The sequence below is a fragment of the Lonchura striata genome, chromosome 9 (assembly GCF_046129695.1).
Source record: "Lonchura striata isolate bLonStr1 chromosome 9, bLonStr1.mat, whole genome shotgun sequence".
In the NCBI taxonomy this organism is placed as follows: Eukaryota; Metazoa; Chordata; class Aves; order Passeriformes; family Estrildidae; genus Lonchura; species Lonchura striata.
This window is the reverse complement of record NC_134611.1, coordinates 22949092-22970978: the sequence shown is the minus strand read 5'-3', so window position 1 is coordinate 22970978 and position 21887 is coordinate 22949092. Positions and strand designations below refer to the sequence as shown.

The 21887-nt window shown below is 38.1% G+C and overlaps 3 protein-coding genes across 10 annotated transcripts in view; all 3 read left to right on the top strand.

The window, feature by feature from the left end:
• CDC14A (cell division cycle 14A) overlaps positions 1–8518 on the top strand; it is a 51011-nt gene extending 42493 nt beyond the window's left edge. For all 4 annotated transcript variants that reach the window (XM_031505525.2, XM_021543279.3, XM_031505524.2 and 1 more), the window contains one exon: positions 6729–8518. In XM_031505525.2, the coding sequence (XP_031361385.2) occupies positions 6729–6777 (49 nt within the window). In that variant the 3' untranslated portion in view covers positions 6778–8518. The remainder of the gene's footprint in view (positions 1–6728) is intronic.
• A 2533-nt stretch (positions 8519–11051) lies between these two features.
• Positions 11052–17857, top strand: GPR88 (G protein-coupled receptor 88). The gene has a single exon (XM_077785470.1). The coding sequence runs from the start codon at positions 11541–11543 to the stop codon at positions 12609–12611; it is 1071 nt and encodes a 356-aa protein (XP_077641596.1). The 5' UTR covers positions 11052–11540; the 3' UTR covers positions 12612–17857.
• VCAM1 (vascular cell adhesion molecule 1) overlaps positions 12823–21887 on the top strand; it is a 39243-nt gene continuing 30178 nt past the window's right edge. For 2 of the 5 annotated variants that reach the window (XM_021525098.3, XM_077785467.1), the window contains exon 1: positions 17979–18680. The gene's annotated coding sequence lies outside the window, so the exon portion shown is untranslated. Of the gene's footprint in view, positions 12906–13438; positions 13515–17978; positions 18681–21887 lie in introns of those variants that run through there. The other 3 variants (XM_077785469.1, XM_077785468.1, XM_021525105.2) reach the window with 3 other exon arrangements.

Below are 21887 nucleotides of genomic sequence, written 5' to 3'. Positions count from 1 at the left end.
TTTGTAAGGGAGTTCTTAAATGTTGTCACATCTTCACCTTTTTAATTTGATTCTGTTTTTCCGTACTACATGGGATTGTAATAATCTATATATAATTGAGATTTTTGAAGTAAGGTATAGAAACCGTAACAGTTTTTCTATGATGAAACAAGCTCTAGAACAAGAGGACTGTTCTTGACCTAATTTGGTTTAATTTCTTCAGGCATAGAGATGAAGAGAGAGGTGAAAACCTGTATAGCAAGCCAGGAATGTTTGTTTGAGATAGATTGATGAATCTTTCATTTGTTCATGCATTCTGATTGCTCTGCAAAGTCATCCTTTTTAGGTGTTCCCAGTCTTCAATCCAACATGCTTACAGAATTTCAGTCCTCAGGAGTTCAGTCCTCTGCTCTTGTTGATTATACTGGAACTAAAAGTCAGTATATCACCAGTGGGTGAGAGCAATCACTCATCTGAATAATAAGTGGTAAATTGGCTGATTTTATTTTTTTTAATGTCTCACTTTCCATGCTGTCTCATATTTAATGTATTGAACAATAATTCTTTGGCAAGTCAGCCCATTACCATTCTTTTCAGTTGTTTCTTTTGTAAATTATATACTGCCAGCAGCATTTTTAGAGGGTTTGTTTTTTTTCCATATTTTATTTACAGCTATATATTATGCATAAAGTATTTGCATGTAAACTTACATGCAGCATCCTAAGGGGAAGAAATCCTTGTAACTGCAATATGACTTAGTCATGAAAATAACCTGACATCATTCACAATAGGCCAGAATTTACAAGAGTACCAAATGATAATATAAAGCATTACAGAAACAGTAAGTCTGTTTTCCTTAAGCAGCTTTAAAGGTTGTATGTAAATAGAACATCTTAAAAGCTAACTGTCACCTCCTTTGGAGAGGTAGTTGCTGTACCTTAATGCTACAAATGATTTTTTACAATGAAAGCCAAGTTAGTGGGTTTGTTCCATAAGCATAGGACAGAAAATAAAGCATTGGTGACACTTCAGGTTGCTTCTGTGTCTAGATAGTTACAAAATTGTAGGATAGTGCTGTGTTCCTTAATTATGTAAACCCTCGAGGTGCAACATAGTTGACATTGACACAAAAATTCCCCAAATCTATGTGGGGAGAGGGGGTGGTTTACAGTGTAACTTCCAGAATTGTAGCATGCCTTTCTTTATTAGATAAGGATGACTTAGGAAAAGAAACCAATAAATATTAGTTACTCTGTAGTTTAAGGAAGAAGAAAGGAGCAATTCATGAACAAGTGAAATAGCCATGTCAACAGGAGAGAGGTGCTCACAGCTCTCGGCATTGCAGTGAAGAAGGAAATTAGTTGTTGTCTCTTTGCAGTAGAACTATTAAGTGACTTAAAGCATTAATTTAAATGAAATATCTTAGGCATAGTGTATAGTTTTAGGTTGAATGGAAAGCAATTTAAAGGAAAAAAACCTTTCTAAAATGCACTATTCTTCTGTTATAAGAACATCTTTAATTTTCTTCCTACCTATCTTAATAACTTAATAATGCATGGAAGGCTATAAGGGATATAAAGGATATAACTTTTGAATAATTCTTGGCTTGATATTGCTTGCTCTTGTGGAGTTGAAGTTATACACAGTCCAGTGCGGCAAGATCTTTTAAAATTCTTTCTCCAGTCTTCTCTGAAGAATGAGGTGAGCTGAAAATATTCTAATGTATTCTATGCTGTGATGTGAGAAGCAGCATTTCTTAGAAAGAGTTATACCATGCAAAGTCTGCATAGCAAAATGCAAGTTTCTGATTTACCTGTGAAGTAATATTCTTTCAATATAATAATGGCTGAAAAGTGTTCCTGTTTGGAATGTTTTTCAGATATGTTCTGATTAATGCATTTGCTTCAAAAAGTACCCTGTAGCCCTGTGCATCTCTCCCAGTCACAGAGGAGTGCACTGAATTCTTACCCGTTTTATGCACAATTGACAGAGTGCAGTCCCTGTGACATCTTGAGGTTTAAGACAAGAGTAGGTTTTTCAATCATTTAATCTCTGAATGCTTTCTGTCTGGTAGTGAGCAGCTCTCTGGCAAATATATAGGTGGTTTATTCTGAGGGCAACAAAATTTTTTGAAAGATCAGTCCCACTGATTGAACAGAGTCATGCTTAAAACTATTTCACTTTTAACCTGAAACTTTCTGTATCTCTTTATTATGTCAGTGTTATAGCCCTTTGTTGTCTTATTTTCTTGTTGTGGAGTTATCTCATGCTACTCATCTCCAACTTGATTTTCTTTTGATAAACTAACTTAGCTCAAAAATAATTTTGGAAAGGGTTCCAATTTTTTATTTTTTTAAATCATTCTGATCCAGAAATCTGCTATGCAGTGCTATCCTGCTTATAGATGCATAGCTCTTTTATTTATTTTTTTTTTACTGTAATGTACTGGCAGCTAAGGGAGGGGGAGAGGAAAAAAAGAGTTGTTGCCATTGATGATAATGACTTCTTCTGTTTCTTTTATTTGAGTCCTATGTCCTGAGTTCCTGGAAGAATTTTTGGTTTGATTTGGGATGTTTGTTTTTTTTTTCATGTGGAACCCTGTGGAAAAGCATAATCTTTTTTATTTTTAGTTGGTTGGTTGGGTTTTTTTTTCTCCTTCCTCTCCCCTCTTTTCTGGGACCAATTAACCCATCAAGGAAGATTGGTTTTTCCTTACCACTTCAGCCCCTGCCATGCAGCTGTTTTGCTTTTGGTGGCACTTACCAGTGGTCTGAAGTTCATCAGCAAAATATGGAGTAGTATCAAGCTACCAGTTCTAGAAGAATTCTTTTAAAAACAAAATTCTGTTTAATCATTTCCACTTCACTGCTTTAGATGCTGAAATTACTTGAAGTCGTGACAGCCCAGCCTAGGCTTGTTGCAGTGTTTGTGTTCTTTCTAATTGGAGCACATCAGGTGATGTACCTGACAGAAGTCTATTACATGTCCTGGTGCTTTGTTTATTCATTTAGCTCATCCAAATCTTGAATGATGCTGATTAATTCCCTTCTCCTTAATTGGCAAAATCTCACTTCCTTGAGTTAGATATCAAGCTAACCAGCTATAATCATGCAGTACTTTTATTCTAGAAAATCACCTTATCACTCTTATCTATCTTTGTTAACACGAGTGGTTCAGGAGCATTATGACAGCAATTTTTCAGTTCTAGTGTATGTTCACTAAACTCCTTAGTGAGTTTTTCCTGCAGTGTGGAAGAGAAGGTTATTCACTGATTTTTTTTTTCCAATGTTTTGCAGTGAAACAGCATTAATACCACTGTTCTACATTCCATTTAACAAAAAGAAAGAAAAAAAATAACCATGACTGTAACTATTGTTGTCAGATATGTATTTTTCTCTAATGGATTTTGTCCTTCATCACTGCAAGCTTATAATCCACTTTATTGTGTTTATGCTGATGAACTAGAAGAAAACCTTGATTTTTCAAAGAAAAAAAAAAGCCAAACTTGCTGTTCCAGTCAAAGAGAATAAATATTTTATTTTACAAAGTGTGTGTTTTGATTAAACAGAATCTCTCACAATAACATTTGCAGAATTACTCTCTTCAACTGTAATCACGCTTAAGGTACTGCTATAAGATTTTTGCTTTGTTCTTACAATAATTCTAAATCCAAATATGGCTCTTTAAAATGTATTTTTATTGGAGAATATGTAACTGGGTAGTCTTAAGATGAGTCACCTTTTGCTTCTATAGCTGTCATGGAAACTGGCAAGATGGAAACATTGCCAAAAAATTGAGATGTGTTGGCAGTGTTTTAAAATTCATATACATCATCTTTACCTGTAGCATGGTTTTTCTTAATTAGATCTTACCATTAATGAAGATAGGACAGGCTCTGCAAAAACCAAACACTAGTGCATCCTGCTATGTGTAAAATTGTGCAGACCCACAGACTTCACATGTGTACATTTTCCCTAATGCATCCTGAGACACTTTAGTGGCTCTTGTGTATTCCCAGTGGTTCTTGCCTGCAGCAACACTCCTATTGCAACAGTGTTTTGGGAGAGTTGATGCACAAATCCAAAACTTAAGTTACTTTCTTGCAATTGTCTGGGGAAAAGGGCATGTTCAAATCCTAACAAATAGGACCCTGAAACAGTTCAAATTCAGGCTGGCTTGGTCCTGCAGTCACATGTCAGCAAACACAGTTCTGGTGCCTCAGAGGATTTGGAGCTGATTTTCTTTCTCAGAAGGCTTTCTCTGCCTCCTCTTGAAGAAGAAAAATGGAAGTAATTTAAGCAGTTATTTCAGCATAAACTTCATTAGGTATCCTTAACTATAGTGAAACTATCTAATTCTTAGTTCTTTGTTTAGATGTCTGTTACTTGGGTATAAAATGGCAAGCTTGACATGGCATGGGATCACTGTAGGCACAAACATTGAGATTGCTTCTCCTTTAACTGATTTTATACTCTCATCTTGGCAATTCAGCAGTCAATTTTCTTTTTTTTTTAATTTTTTTTATTTTTAACTCAATTTTAAATAATATTTTGTTAAATCCAGAAAAATACATGTGAAAATGGATTGGGGTTTTTTGTTTTTAATAAAGCTTTCAGAAGCATAGGCCATACTTTGAGTCATGGCAAAGGTAAATTTTAAAATAGAAAATTCCTCAAAAGATTTAAAAGAAAAACTGAAAAAACTACAATTACAGGCTTTAAAACTTTACAGTCAATCTCTTCAGACATGTGAAGAGATTTGAGAACAAATGACTTCTCTGAAAACACAAAAAAAATCAAAGCAACAAGCCTTTCCTGCTATATTTAAATTTTTCAAACTCAAATGTGAGTCTGTATACTTTGCAGTAGCTCAGTTGTTACAGGTATCACCATGTTTCTAGTGATAGAAATTTATGGGAAGTCACATAGATTAATCTGAAAAAAATGCTGTTTAGATTTAATTATTTCCCTGTATTCAGAAAACACTTTGAGACATTAGGAAAAAATCATGGGGATGTGAAGTAGAGATATGATGAGGGTGGGAACACACTGAAAAACATATTTCTCCATTTGAAAGTAAATAAATTGTGCCTACCAATCTGTAAAGAAAATTACCAAAACATGCTATCCTGTTTCCAAACAATATATGCTGCTGGATACTTGGGGATTTTTTATGTGGGGCTTTTTTTTCCCTTATTTTTTGTAAACTTGGATTGCTAACAGTTTTATGAATTACAGTTTAAACTTCAGAATCTTAATTTATGGTTTGCTTCTTTCATTGAAATCATGATGTAAAATTCCTGGTTACTGCTGTCTGCTGAGTGAAGGGCTGGTGTTCTCAATTCTTTGTAACTAACACTTGCTGGTTTTGAGAGTGTAAAGTGCTTTCTGGTCATCACGTCCTGCCATTTTAAAATGTTTATTAATCACCTTTATTTGGGATTCAGTTTTGATGGATCCATTTCAAATATTGCACTAATTAACCATCTTTCCAGTTGTTAAAATGCACTTCTGAAAATGAGAAGCCTTTGAGGATCATTAAGAGAGAAGTTTCAAGTGCTCATTAATGAAGGCCTATTCCTTCTGCCTTGCTCTTACTAAAACCAGACCTTTTTTAGTCAATAGTATTCAAATCTACATGCTGACAGCACTTTTTCTACCTAGGATAGAATATCCAGATGGTCTCAAATCTTGAGATGGGAAAATGCATTTAAAAGACAACTTTGAAAATATACACTGAGACTTAAAATATAGGGGGGAAATAGTTGTGTTACATTAGCTAAAGCAATAGCGATCTACAGATATAGAGCTATAAAGATATATATAAATGTATTATGCACTAGTACTGACAGGTTTCAGCATGGGTGCCAAAGAGCATTTTCTGTAATGACTAGTTAGGAATAATAGGAAAACATAAGTCTGTGAGAGTCCAGTCTGTCTTAGGAGTCACGTTGGTCTCCAGTAGTTCGCTCTAATTCTGAAGAATTGATGCAGTTTTAAAATACCTTTGCTGGTTTTACTTGCTCTTTATTTGTAACCATACTCATCTGGGACAGCTCATCACTGTACAAGACTTATTCATCAGAATGACTTCTTAATCACATCTGTATAGGAGCTAGTAAAATGATTGGATACTGTCTAAGCTGATTAATCAGTTCTATTAAAAATTTAGACTTCAGTAGAAACTGAAATGTAAATAAACACAATAAAGCTGGTTATGATCTTTCTCTTAATTATACAGACTTGTTACTAATCCAGATGAACTATTTGCAGTGCTTCATTTTCATCTGGTTTTGGTAGTCTTACAAATATTTATCCATCTGTGTTAATTACTGATGTAGTTTTTTTCCTCAATAATGAACTACAGTATATGTTTTCTATATCATTATCTGGATCAACATCTAAAGTAAGCTGACTTTTATGGTAGCAGTTGGATTCTTATTCAGAATAAGTGGAAACAATTCAATTACAGTAGTAGTGGTATTTTAAAGGACTTGCAACACTTCCATTTAGAATCTCAAGAAACTGGTTTGGAAAAGTAAGTGTAGATACAGCAAACTTGATGCATTTTAATCAGATTTTAATTTCTTCTATTTTATTAGTCTTTACCTGTGTAGAGATTCAGGTCCCTCCCAACTCTGTTTATTTTTCTCCTTTCTGTCCTTCCTCTACTCTTTAAGTGAAAAATATATGTTATATATAAATAAAACTTCTCCAGTGAGTTTTAATCAGTTTTTCTTCTCTGTACAGTCCCTTCAGTCTGAGTATGTTCAGTACTAAAGCCTTGCTGCTTTGGTGAGACCTGCTGAGCTCTTCAAATCACGTCCTTCATGGTGGAGAAGATCTGAAGAGAAGAAGCTGCTCATTGAAAGGAGGAACCTTCAATATAAGATACATTAATTCCTGAACACCAAGAGGACACTTCTTAACAGGCAGAAAATTATTGTTAATGACTACTGCAGATGCACTGAATTGAATTTATGGAAATTACTACCCCATGTTGTATACAAATTTAAATTTTTTATATTGAGACAGTTGAATATATTTCTAATGAGTTTCATTAAGACATTTATTAACTTGTGCAGTGTTAAAATATGTATTAAGAGAATATTTTGGTAAACTATATATAAAAGTTATGTAAAAACTAGAATATATTTTAATTTAGGGTCTAGTTTGCTACAAAAATGTGTATTTTAAAGAATTTGTACATGTTTATCAAAGATATAATTTTTTTTTTATGAACAAGAGATTTTTCTTGTTTTATGGGTCCATCATTATTCCTTAGAGCCTAATGTAATTTACTTTTTTACTAATTGGTCTTCTGGTAATTTGATGAAAGTCTTAACTAGTGAGAGATTTGTTATTACAATGTCAACTAAAAGCACTTGATCCATAGTCTGCTTTCCACTTCTGGCTGCTACCATTTCTTAAGGAAGCACAATGAAAGAAAAAGAAAGGGAAAATATTTGTTGATATGTGATGTAATTACATATGCTACTGCAACAAAGAATTAATTTATGTGATTACTCAATTGTACAGTTAACACTCTTTCAATTTCTTTTGTTTTCAATGTAGAGTGTTAACTTTTGCTATGCAATATATGCTGCAAAAATGAAGGCAGACCAAACTGAAGTTGGTAGAAATGTACCATGAATTAGGTAGCACTGCATACTTGCATACTTTTAACCTACATTTGGCAGTATGTGTACAATTTCCTTAGTAACACACAGTATATGAGTTGGACATATATTAAATTTTTATCTATTAATTGGATGCTTCATAAACTTTACATTTGTTGTTAAGCATATGGCTGAGGTAGCCTCCTGTATCATGGAAGGGTTTGGTCATAGTAAAGATGCTTTTTACTCTGTGGAATGTACAGGTCAGTCAGATGTGATTAGTAATGAGGCTTAGGCTGAAATGGTGTTACAGGGAGGTACAGGATCATGTGTAAATTTTTCAGAACTCACAAATGCATGGTAAGGAAAAGAATATAAGCAACTGTGAGGACTTTATTTGCCCCTCATGTACAAGACAGAAACAAAACAGATTTGTTACCTGTTTGTTTTTCAAAATATCTGCAGAAACTTGAAAATAAAACTTAGTTGAATTGTCAGTCTTTGTTCCTGAAGACCCTGCATTTGCTTTACAACTGAAGTTGTGCTACATCATGTTTTAAAAGATGAGATCACAAATTGCTATTGAAAGTTGTACTGAAAGTGTTCAAAAGCAATACTGAGAACAGCTATAAAAATCAAAATCACTAAATAAAATTTACATGCAATACTGTACATTTTTGCAACTGTGTATATGTAATATATACACACAAAGTAGCATATGTGTATCTATATACAATACACTGTATATGTACTATAGATTAATAAGGTAATTCTACCTCTCATAAAGAATTTTCTAATTTACTTTGTTATAAATAGTTTTTCTTAATAAAATACTGATTGATTAATTAATTTTGAAATGTAGATATATATATATATATATATATATACAGCTAATTGATAATAAAATGCCTGTATAAGCCAGCTTCCTTGTTTCTTGGGTTTTTTGGTAGATATTTTGATGATTTGATCTCTAATTGAAGGTAACTTTTCAAAATCACCTTCTTTCCTCTAAACCATGTAATGTACTTAAAAGTAGGATAACATTGGAAAAGGCCATTAGCAAGATAGATAACTTTTTTAACAATCTCTCTGAACCTTCTTGTATTTGCTTTGTATAATGCCAGGTATTTAATCAACATGTTGATGTGATGATGATGGCATTATATTCCAAATTACAGTGATTTCTGAACTGAGGAATCCTTCCTGGGGGAAGTCCCTTGTTACAGGTGTAATATACTTTCACTTTTTTGCATGTGCAACAGGTCTCTTAGTCCCACCAACAGCAGGTTCTTCGTCCATAAGAACCTAAACAATTTAGCTTTCTTTAGCTTTTTATCCTTCCTTCAATTTAAAACTAATCACAAATGGTTCTAACATTTGTTTAACCCTCTTGCTGATTTTCAGCAAATTTGTTGCATTACATGATTACTTCTCTATTAGCCTGTTAGCCTCTCTTGCAATAGATGTGGACAGTGTGTAACTGTTACACAACCACTTTAAAGGAATGGGAAAGCTGGGAATAGAGTGGATGCTTTCCAAGTTGCCCAAATTCTGGTGACAGTCTGAGCTAAAAAAACAACAAAAGGCTTCTGCCCCTGCATTTGTATGAATAATGGATGGTGATTTGGATGTGCAGAGTAAATAAGATACAGGATGAACAGCTAATTAAAAGGTTTCTAGTAAATAGGAATCAAGCTCTCCCTTGGCCTTTTTCTAGGCTTTTATTGATTTAGATAAATACCAGCTTATGTAGAACTTTTTAAAGTTCATAAATAAGTCAGTATTCTGCAACAATCAACTTCTTAACAACAACAAAAAATTTGAAACAGTGAAAGGTCAGGAAGGACTTTTAGAACCTTGTAGCTTTTAAGAAATAGCCTGAAATTTATTTTATATCCTGTGTTCACTTGTCCTTGAGCTTCACCATTTTTGTTCCTTCAAATATGGATATATGTGGTTCTGGGAGAATAAGTTGTAGTACACAAGATCTGTAAATATGAATGGATTGATTAAATAAGTCTAAAGGTCTCTACTGGGCATAATATTCTGTGGCTAACATCTTATGAAACAGTTAATCATCATAATCTCTTTTTAAAGTATGCTTTATGAAGCTTTTCAGTTAGGGAGGTATTACTTGTTACAAATTCAGAGACTAATTTTCAATTACAGTACTGCAGAAAGGGGAGGATTTTAGTTTCTATAATAACTGTTCTTTACTGACAACTAAACAATGAAAGGCCTCAAAAGGTTTGACACTTGATTAGATCTACACTGTAAAGTGCAGCAGGCAAAAAATATGATAATTAAGGGCCTGATCAAGTAAATCACTGAGGTAGGTCTTTAACCTTAAGCACATGAGCCATCCAGTTAATTAAAAGTGAACATAGATATTCATGTTTGTAACAAATCCACCTTTGGATCAATATTTCTGTCAATTGTTAACATGAGCCTTTTTTATCAAAAGATATGCTGTATTGCAACATCCATTAACCCACACAATTTAACTTCTTTAACTTAAAAAAAATGTATATTGCAACTATAACTACCTCTTAATACATTATTTTGGTATTGCTGTTTGTTAGCATCAGGAGTTTAATATCTAAAAATGCCTCATGAAAGTCTCTGGTACAGATAATACCTTACAAGCTGTGATTGCTTGCTTTTGTAGATTATACCTAACCTACATGCAAAAGCAGCTTTTTTCTGAAGCTCATCACAAAATTCCGTATCTGAAAAGCTTTTAAAAGTAAATGTAAGTTCTCTTACTGAGTTTCTTATTAAGTCTTGTCCAGGTTAAGGACAGTTACCATTTTATCCCTGTTTGAATAAGGCAGGGTAGAGTTCCTGGGATTATTCTCCATCTGGGAATGGACTGTTAATGCCTACTCTTTCAATCAGTTTTTAGTCCACCTCAGGAGTTGTTATTCTCCTCTCCAGGAACATTTCAAGTATTACACTGATGGCTGTGTTATCTGTGTGCTCACCAACACCAGTGTTCACCTCTGGCAGGGTGGCAATGCAGGATTTCCTGTGGGTTGACACAGGCTGAGGTTTATGAAGAGATGTAAAATGTTCAGATTGAGAACCAGCTTTCTCAAATAAGTACTGTCTTACCAGGACTGGTCTATTTATTGTGTTTGAAAGATTTCTTTTGGGAAGTATATTGTTATTACAGACCAGTTCTAAAATTAACTAAAACTGCAGAAGCATACTGAGCTTACTCTTAACAAAAATAAAATCAGAAAAAAATCTGTTAAAAACTGAGTATTGAGCAGAAGAATTTCTACAGACAGTATTTCAGACAGAAGTGACTGATAGGGTTTAAAACCTTGCTTCAAATGAATGTTGTGTAAATGGGCAAGATCCAGAAGACTGGTAAGGCAGGGAGAAAAGAGTCAGACTGTGTAGTTGGAGTATTTCTGGAGCATGATAGGGTTTGGCTTTTTTTTTTTTTTTTTCCCTTCTTGATTTAACAAGTTGAAAATCTGCTGAATAATTCATGAAGAGTGGAAGGGCTGAATCTTCCTGAAATGATATACAGTGTACGTACTGTGGCACAGGAGAAACTGCAAAGCTTTGTATCAGTTGCTGCCGTTTCTGCTGCCGATTGCAAGGTGCTGCTGCTTTTGCTGTTTTCACAGCTACAGAAACCTCAGTCGTGCTCTGGTCTGCCAACAGCCATTTGCCTCCCTATGGACCCACCTTTACCAGCTACAATCTGTGGACTCTTGCTGCCTAACTGCCTTGGACACTGCTGGTTTTTGGATCTTTACTGCAAACAGCATTTTCTGGACCTTACAGCTTGTATGACTGAAAGCTGCCTTAGAGTCCTTCAGCTGCACAGCCTCCCGTGTGCTTGGTGAAGACTCCTGCAGCAGAACTTCTGACCCAGACAAGGATGGGATTTACAGGGCAAAGTCAAAACTGAGCTGCATTCAGCGAGATGCCCAACGCCTCTTCCTGGAGTGCTAGCTCGCCTCTACTGCTGCTCTGGGAGGACTCCTCCGGGACCCGCATCTTTCTGTCGCTGCTCTACGCAGTCTTAGCTATCTCAGGGACTTTATCCAATGTGATGGTCATTTATTTAGTCTTCTCCTTCAAGAAGCTGCAGACAACCAGCAATGCCTTCATCGTGAACGGCTGTGCGGCAGACCTGAGCGTGTGCGCCCTGTGGATGCCCCAGGAGGCTGTGCTGGGGCTGCTGCCCCCCAACTCGTCCTCCCTTCGCTCGGCGGAGTACCGGCTGCTCCGAGGGGGGCTCCTGGGCCTCGGCCTCACCGTCTCCCTGGCCTCGCACCTGCTGGTGGCTTTCAACAGGTACGTGCTCATCACCAAGCTGCCCAGCGTGTACCAGGCCCTCTACCAGCGGAGACACACGGGCTGCATGATCGGGCTCTCCTGGGCCCTCGCCCTGCTCCCGGTCCCGCTGCTGCCCGGGCTCTGGACCCTGGGCTCGGCGCAGTCGGACGGCAGCTCTCGCTACACCGCCCTGCTCCTCGCCCTGGCCGTGCTGGGCCAGACCGCGCTGCTGCTCCACTGCTACCTCGGCATCGTGCGGCGGGTGCGGGGCAGCGCCAAGCGGGTCAGCGTCCTCAACTTCCACCTGCTGCACCAGCTGCCCTTCCCCGCCGCGCCGCCGCCGCCTCGCCGCGCCCAGCGCCGCCTCAGCAGCGTCTCCGTCCTGCTGCTCTGCTGCGTGTTCCTGCTGGGCACCCAGCCCCTGGTCTGGGTGAGCCTCCTGGGCTTCTTCCTGCGCCCGGCGCCGCCGGCGCTGCAGGCCGCCAGCTGGCTGCTGCTCTGCTCGCTCTCGGCCCTCAACCCGCTGCTCTACACGTGGCGCAGCGAGGAGTTTCGCCGGGCGGCCCGCTCTGTCCTGCCCCGCGGCGAGGGCCCGGCCGCCGCCCCGCGCCCCGCGGCCGCCGCCGCGGGCCCCGCCGGCGCCCCGCCCTGCCCGCCGCTGCCGCGGCGCCGGGGCGCGGGGAGCGGCGCCAGCGCCGCGGCCGCGCCGCGCTGAGGCCCGCGGCGGCGCCGGGACCCCCCAGGCCGCTCCGACAGCCCCGCCGGCGGCCACGGCGCCCGTCCCGGCAGCGCTTCTTCCTCTCCTGCTGCTCCTTTCTGACCCCACGCACTTCTTGCCCGCTCCCTCCTCTGCCACACGGCCCGGCAGCGCCGGGTGCTTTCCCGAGGCACCGGGACGGACACTGGGGCGGGATCTCCCGCCCGCCCCCTCAGCCCCGCTCCCGGCACCGCTGCTGTCCGCCCCCGGGACTCCAGCCACGGCCGTGCTTTTACCAATCTGGGATAACCGGTAAATATGGCAACGCACGTAACTGTTGTTAAGCTCGAAAGATTTCAGTATGACAGACACCTAGACAGCTCTTTCTGAGACATATGCAAGTTTGTTTTTATAAAGTCGATGTAATTCTTTCAGCATTTAAAGTAGTTCTTTGAAGTGAGCTCCCTGAACACCAGGTTCGTTTTGTGAAGGACGGGCAGGTGTCTCACTACACACACACGCACACAGACACCGGGAGCTGCTTCCTTTCCCCAGCATACCTGATCTCTGTGCTCCATGCAAGACCCTCCTTCAGCTTTCTCTGGCAAACTTCCGGACGATGCTGTCTGTGGAAACTGTTAAAAACAAAAACATATGCACCTTTGTGGTGATCTAGTTTGGAAGCTCTTTAAGGCCTGTTTTAACGAAGGTCTCTGCCCATGGCCACGCGATAAAATGCAATGCAATATGAAGGCTGGTGGTGTCCATCTAACCTTGTCACCTGTTCAGTTACCAGTTTGTTGTATTTCTCTTAAATATATTATTGCAGAAGTATGATTTCACAGTCTCTTCTAGATACACAATAACAGATTCTGTCTGGCATTTGGAAAGGAGACAGCTCCTCGCACTGAAACTGTGGTGGTGAGTGCTGCAGGCCCATTCCTTCCAGGAATGGTCTTAAAATCCTTCTATTTCCTTCTCTGTTGCTTGACTTCGTCCTTCCTCTTTTCCAACACTGTTGCTGTTGTTCTCATGGTGATGATAGTGCTGTGTTTGCCTTCTGGCACAAACGTCTGCAGGAAGGTAGCTGTTTTCTGAATCCGTGGGCATCCACAAGCAGTATCACCTAAGTTGTGCTGTCTCAAGAAGAATGGACCCATGGGAACATAGGAAACTTTGTCAAACAAGAGTGTGTTGCATTGGTTGACACGAACTTGGAGCTCTCATGAGGATAGTTTAAGATGGGATAATAACAAGGAAAAGACACACATGATAGTTGATAATATTAAAGGCCCTTTGGCATTATTTTATCATGCCCCACACACTTTGCTTGCTTTACCTGCTGGAGTTTGAGTTTCTACAGACAATGCTTTGAGAGAAAGGGAATAATTTAATGTTTTTTCCCAAGACTAAGACCTGTTTGATATCTGTGAATGAATGATTTTTCTAAAAGTCCCATACCAATATTTTGTTTTCTGGCATAAAAAAACCTCCATAATCACAAAAGATTATGTTAAGGTCAGATATTGTTAAGGTCAGGATTTAAAAACACAAAGAATGAAGGCCTCAAAAGGATTTTTTTAAAAATTGACATCCAGAAATTGTATGAACATCTTGAAAACAGCTTTAGCCACTTGCAAGCACCTGTGGTAAAGTAAAATAAGTTTCCTTGAGTCTGAATTTTACAGAACGCTTCTTCCTTCATACTGGAGACAGTGTTCCTCTGAGTGATGGCACCAGAAAGATGTGGAGGACCAGCAAGGAAATACTGAACATATAAGATATGCAAGATTTATTTTATTAACACTGTGCACATATCTTGGAGAGTGAAGGAGCCACTATATCCTTGTTGTAATATCTCATCCTAATCGCAGTGGCTGTGCTTTAGCTGTCTTTGTGTAGCAAATGGAGAAGGAAAACTGCTTCAACCTCATCTATCCCAATACTGAAAAATATGCTGGTTTACTTCCAAAATAAAGTTCAACCAAGGGCCACTCGAGGGTAAGACCCTGTTCAACTACAAAATAATCCTTAGGTTGGAACCCACAGAAAAATGCATTTTGCATCTCCCACTATGGCTAAAGGAACTCAAGACACTTGGTAAAGCTCATTACTGGGCCCATAAGCAAAAAAATCAAACTCTAAAATAAAAAATTAGACAATGCCGCTCCCCTGTTTTTGGCTGTGGAACACGTTAGTCTGAAATTAAAGCAATAACATGTTTCCAAATTCAATGTCCAAACCATCAGATAACTGGAACTTCTGGGCTTCTTCCCTTGTAAAATAGCATGCAAGTTAAATCTGAAATGCCTGTATTTTATATAGACTACGTTTAAAATGCAAACATGTATAAAAATGTTACGATGTACAAAACTCTAGACAGCTATCCTTATGCTATGCATCAATTCCAGAAAACAACTGGAAATCCCTTGGAAAGTTTGATGTAATTACATCTGACTGTAAATCTTTGACTGTTTTAATATACTCAGGTGACCTAAATAACATTACGCAGAAAAAAGAATGACTTTAAAGTAATTAAGAAAGAGTATTTGTCTCAAGATCACTTTCTCTGAGAAATTAATGCTCTGAAAAGTCCTGTATGCCTTGTTCTACAGCCATTATCTTTGTATTTCCACATTGTAAATACTCCGTGGTAAATTGCAATGGAAGCTCAGCTTGGCTCAAGTTCTCCTGGCTCTATGGTACTGCTTCTTGGTTAAGGAACTGGATTTCATTCTCAGTTTTTGTCATTCTATGCTTTAATTTACAGATGATTTATATGTGTCCTCTGCTAGTTTAATGGTGACTTTTCTTCAATGTGAATTTCTGTCATGCTCAAATAACTAATTTACAGACACAAGGGATATGTTGCCAATCGTCCTTTAAAATGTCTCTACCAAACACCCTTTCAAGAGGTGTAAATGAAGATGATAGAAAATCCTGTCAGCAATTCAAATGAGATTTGCTTGAACTGAGTTGCTCCTTTCCTCTGGTGTTGTGCCAAGCAAGTTGTCTGAGCATGGCCTGAAGCTGCCCTTGCTGGATTGGCTGGCAGTGACATGTATTAGCTGGCTTCATGTGCTTTAGATGGGAGGGGAGAGCTCCTTAAAGCATTGAATTTATGATGCAGTAGTGATACAGTAGTGCAGATCAGCCATGATGTTCACGTGCAATAGTTGCCTATTCCTTTGCTACTTTCTGAGGGCTTCTGAGAACAAGAGCAGGTAGGAGTTAGTAACAGCCTGCATGAATTGTGGTCAGCTGCGCTGATGTGCTTGAAAAGCGCTATTTGGCATATTATGGCCCAAATAAATCTGCCACTCAGTTTTTGAATTGCCCATGCAGAAGCACATGTGGGACCTGCTTTTTGAAAGTAAAATTGTGATGCCTCAAAATAATGCCCTGAGGCATGGGTTATTAGTGAAAATTGCTTGTAGAGGGTGTTCCTGATGTTAGAGTTTGGATTCAATCTTTTGAAGTCACCCTTAATTCAAAATAATTATAAAAAGCTGTAGAGCTGCTTTGTGGAATTAGGTAGCTACAGCAATATGAGTCTCCGCCAAAACTGGGCGATCATTGTACTCAAAATAGGAGTGTAAAAAAAGTACAGGCAGCAAGGTGAAGCTGGGGAATTATGACAAGGGGAGATGAAAAAGACAGGACAGGGGTGCTAACAGTTTGATCCTGAGAAACAGCACAGAGAAAAATCTGAAAGCCAGAAGAGGCCTGGGATTATGATAAAATTAACCATCTCAAATTCTTTGATTCTTTGTATGTGAGGAGATACAATTCTATGCTTTTCTTAATAAATAAAAACATGCACTTGTATTCTCGATTTCTTCCTTTAACAAAGCATTTCGTACACCAGAAAATTTTCTTTAAACTCTAAAATCAAAGATAGGAATTGCAGAAGCAGTCTTATGGAGACTGCATTCAACAGCAGTGCTGGACTGACAAGCAGAGATAACATCTTAGCTAACCTCCAGATTCAGTCAGCCATAAGCACATTGTGAACCTTTTTTTTCTAACTACCAAGTTGATGCTATTTTTAAAAAAACCCACATACAGATTATTTTCAAATGAAGACATTTAAGTGTAGCATTTCATTAAAGAAAAAAGTGACAACATATACTTTAGCTTTCTATTTAATCTTAAATCACATAACTAGATTATTGCAATATTCTTTAAATTCAGAAGTCCCTTTCTCAAATGGCAGCAAAAATAGCTTTTCTCGTGACTGTTTAGCTTCTAAGAAAGCTACGTTTTTTTGCTCTTTTATGTCAATCCTTCCCATGCACTGTCATCATTTTACCAGGGTAATAGTCTATTTTCTTTCCTTCTCTTTCCCTTTCTTCAGTATCTTCTGTATTTTTTTTCACTAAAGGAAAAGTTCTTGATTCTGCTGATCAGGGCACAACTGCTTGAGCAGGGTTTTGGGAGACAGTTGTAAACTAAGACTAAAGAAGTGATAGACAAATCCCACATGCTTAAATTTCTATTTAGGGTGAGTAGGTATTGAAGTTGAGCTTTTACTGTGCAGAGCAGTGGACAAATTCTTTGTCTATATTTACAGATACTTGCATTTGAGTAAGGTTGTGTAAAAAAAAGGGTAATATAAAAAAAAATGAAAAATAGAAGGCTGGAGAAAAAATCTTTTTGGCTCAAGAGTTCAATCATAGTAACCTAAAAGTGACATCAGTACAGAAAAAGAGCATTTACGCAGGTATTCAAACCAATCTGTTGCTATACATGGTGATCTAATGATCTCTTCTGGTGTGGAAAACACGACCTTACAGAAAAAGGGCTCTGCTTGAAGAGCGTGGGCCACCTTGCCTGTTTATTGTCAAGGAGTTCAATATGGTCAGGGTCCCTGTGCAGTCTGCCCTACACCAAGTCTGGATGGACATTCATGAAAATAAAGAATTTGAAACAATCCCGAGAAAAAAAAAACATTTGTGGCTGCTTTTTTGCCTGAAGCTTTGGGTTTCTGAAGAGGCATAATAACCACTCCAGGAAGGTTAACTGTTTGGAGTTCAGGGAAAACTGTAGGATGTCTAACCTGCAACCCCAGACATCAGGCTTGTCATCATTTTAGAGCCAAGCTTTTGGGAGTTGTTCAGAAGGAAAGCAAACTGCCAGTTGGAAGGGGAGCTCAAGCCAATCAAGTGAGCTATGTAGCACCTTAGACTTCACCATGCTGAACTTATCCTCTTGTAAGACAATGGATTTAAATAATGAATAATAAAAACGTGCCTCTGCCAAAATTTTTCAGCATCCTTTAAATGTCTCTTTTTTCTGTACTTCTGTGAGATTCACTCCTGCTTCCAAAGTTTTCCTGCTGCTCTAGAATTGACAGCTGCTGAAAAGCATAATTAATATTAATTACTAAAGAAACACAAAGGAAGGCAGAATGAATCTCATCCTTACTGGACAGAATCAGCTCTGATGGTTCAAGAGCCAAGGCACACAGAACAAGAACAGAAATTTCTGTTATTGAAAAGAAATAACAGAATAACAGAAATGCGTTATTGAAAAGCTTCACTTAAGACCAAAGATGCCTTGTGTTCAGGCTGTCTTCACCTGCTGTGTGGCAGTCTGAGGGCAGAATTAAAAACGCAGCTATGCTTCAGGCAAGAGCTGCATCCCTCCTGATCTATTCTGAAGCTGATGATGTGATGGAGGTGTAATGTTAGTTGCAAAGCAGCAAAGTGAGCATTAGCAGCAGAGGAAAACTGTGAAAGGGAGAGCTTGAAAGACAAAGATGATGAATTGAAAAATAGTCAGTTTTATAAAACATTGTGTAAACTTTGCTTCATGTATGTTCCATATCCTCTATGTTTTCTTCTGACCCCTTTGTCTGCCTTGCCTCTGTTTACCACATTTCTGAGTCCGCCAGTTTCTTCTCAGCCTGGAACCTCTGACACTGAGTTTAATGTAATTTCATTAAACACTGTTCCTGCGATTCTCAGTAAACTTTGCATCTTCCATTCTAAGGTTCAGTGAGATGGCTGTAGCAGTGTAGTCGCTGTGGAGACAGGAGCACCAAGGTTTGAACAGAATTAGTAACCAGAAATATTGTGAAGATATGTGAGTAGTGCTGCTTCATATCTATGTTTGAGTATTACTCCTTTGTCTTCTGTTGCATTTCACCCATGGCCATCTACACATACTGGAATAGTTTCATTTCAGGAGTGTCCTTTTCCATGAAAATATCTCTTTCAATTAATCATGTTTTATAAAGGTAGTGATAAGATATTGCAGGATTTGAAATGTTCAGCCATATTAGCTCCTGCAGTGAGCATAATTGTCCCTCTTTCATTCAACAGAGCATCTCCCCTTACTCTAGGTTCCTTTTTCTCAGGTTGTGGCATTATTTCTCTAGGACAGATTAAATGAAAGAGTAAGTAGGTTGCAACATGGGAAAAAAATAGCCAGCCTCACTACTGCTTCTATTTAATTTCAACAAAGACCTTTTTTTTATACCTTTCACAGCAGCTACTAGCTTTTTCTTTTTTTTCTTTTTTTTCTTTTTTTTTTGTGTATGCTAATTAAATCAAGGCAGTAGAAATATTGTGTTAAAAATAGAGGTAAATAGAAACATAAAAAACTATTCATTGTATATAAAGAGTACATATAAGCTCTCTGAATTTCACAGCAGATACCTAGCTTAGCTCTTAGTTATTTAATGTAACTTATGTACATATAAACAGGATTAGGACAGTCACATGCAGATTTAACAAATGATGGCTCTGAGCTGAATTAAAGGCATCAATTAATTTTCTTTTATCTCATGCATCATTAAATATTGCTGTCTACTGATTATCTATATAATACCTGTCACCTGATAGCAACCACGGTCGTTATGGTAATGTCAAGATTATAATTATAGTCCCTTCTGCAATGTAGTCATACTATGCTAAAAAAAATCCTTGAGATGATAGTGTCCCATGCTTGGTATCAGCCCAAGCACAAATACATTTTGAGACTGTTGAGGGGAAGATATTTTGTTACTAAGTTATTAACATTCAAGAATTATGTACTTACATGTACATACATGTGTATTTAATTACAAAATATATAGCCTTTTGAACTATGGCTTTATTTCATTTGAGATAGACAAAACTTTTCAGAGCTTCATATCCCTTCACAAGCATCCCTTTGGCTGAGTTTGGGAATTTAGGAATGTTTTAAAAATGGAGTTACTGCTCAGAGAAATCTTGGTTTGGCAGCATGTGTCAGAATGGTAGATGAGCCCGTACCCTTTTGTAGTAGAGCACGTGGTGCCCCAGGTGTTCTGGCTGCTCCTCCCAAGGTTTCTGTCGTGCCAAGAGCCGGTGAGCCCTAATGCCCAGAAGCTGATCTGGAGATCAGGACTCCTGGGAGACATATGTTTACAAGACTCCACAAGGTTGTGGGTGGCACAGAGAATGTGGCTTCCCAGAGGATAACATACGTCTGATTTCTGTAGAATTTTGGGCACAACTCTGAGAAAAAACAATTAAGTCATTATCTGATAGCTTATGCAAATTTTAATAATTCAGTTGGCCTAATTTATTTTAGATTTCAGAGACAATTTTAATTTAATTATAAAGAAAAAGTATTGACTCATAAGTATACAAATGTATGAACAATCTCTTCCCAAATGTAAAAAAGATTCTAGGAAAAGCATATTGAGCAATCTGTGTGGAGCAAATAATTCAGAATAAAAACCCACTACATGTAAAACTAAGAGTATTATAGCCATTATCTGATTTAGTGCCATTTAACACTACAAATATTATGTTAACCTAATGAATAAAATAGGTGATTATATGTTATTCTTATCTGTAATCTGAAAACAATTGTGATGAACCTAATCAAAGTTGAATGGACCATATAAGTTTAAATCTGTAAATGAGATACCTATAGAAATACTGAAGTGTTCTTTTGTTTCTTATTCTTATCAATTACACAGTACTATATTGAAATACTGTTTTCTGTTAATTGATTTTGGGAACAAAGTTGGTGAACCGTTGTCATATAAATATTTGGTAATATTTTTACATCAATATTTGGCTTCAAACAGAAGTGTACAAAGCTGTTTATGTGCCAGCCATTCATGGGCTGGCATAGGTACCTATTGTATAAATAATTTTATTCAGATAGTCTATGGACAAGCTTTTGGCAAGAATGTCCATAAAAACATTCAGTGATGCTAAGGCTGTCTGTAGCTGTTAACCAAGGGTGTCTGATGCTGGTGGAAGCTGTCACAGTGCAGACAGCTGTGTCTGTCAGCTCTTTGAGAACAAGAAGGCAGCTGAGCTACAGCTGCTCTTTTACAGGGGCCAGCCAAAGATCTGAGTTGTTCTCCCTCATACAAGACCATTGCAAAAGGCCCCAACTCCTGCATCTCTCTAAGAGCTGCACATTTATGCCACCTTTACATTTAGTAGCCCATTTATCCTCATCTCTTTGCAGACTTAAGATGGTTTATGTTATCTCAATGGAATCTCAATTAATTTGTTAATTATTTAGGGATTAAGGCCTTAATATACCCTGATAATTTAAGAAGTTTGGTTGATTAGGATTTTTGTGGAAAATCTTTATCTGGATGTTCATTCTGAAATTAATGTTTGATGATTCAGCTGTTTTCATATTAGGTATTAACAGCATTAAACACTTGACATTCCAGTAGTAAGAAGTTCATGTAATGGTGCCACTGGAGGAACAAAGGGTACAGCAGGAAATATCTATCCGTCCTTCCTGGTAGTAACAAGCACAGCAGTGAATTAGAGAGAAAGATTAAGCAAACTAGATTGGATCTTGTGTAGTCCATCAGAAACTGCCAAGGATAGGAGTCAGACCCACACCTGGAAAACACTTTTTCTGTTCTACCACTGCAGCTCTTGTTTTGAAGTTATAACCTCCTTAAAGGGACTGGGTTTGTTTTATGCTTGCATAGAGTTAGGTCCTGCATATATTGCAAAGGCAAATGAAACCCAGGCATCTTTCAGTGGATCTCAGATTCCATGTGTGTGCAAGGAAGTCCATTGCCCTCCCACCACATCATGTGGAGGGAAAGATACTTTTTCTAGCCTTTTTCCTTTCTAGGCATCTCAAGGAATGTTCCAAGTCTCTTCAAATTTTGCACCTTTGAAAGCAGAGATTTTTCTGTAGGAAACAATGTGCAAGGATTTAGCCACATTGTCTTTGCTGTCCTGTGAAGTGTGTGTTAGTATTGGAATGGTGCCAGAGCTTTTCCAAAGGCATTGGTAACTTGCCTAGAGCATCAGCAAGGATCTTGATTTTCACATT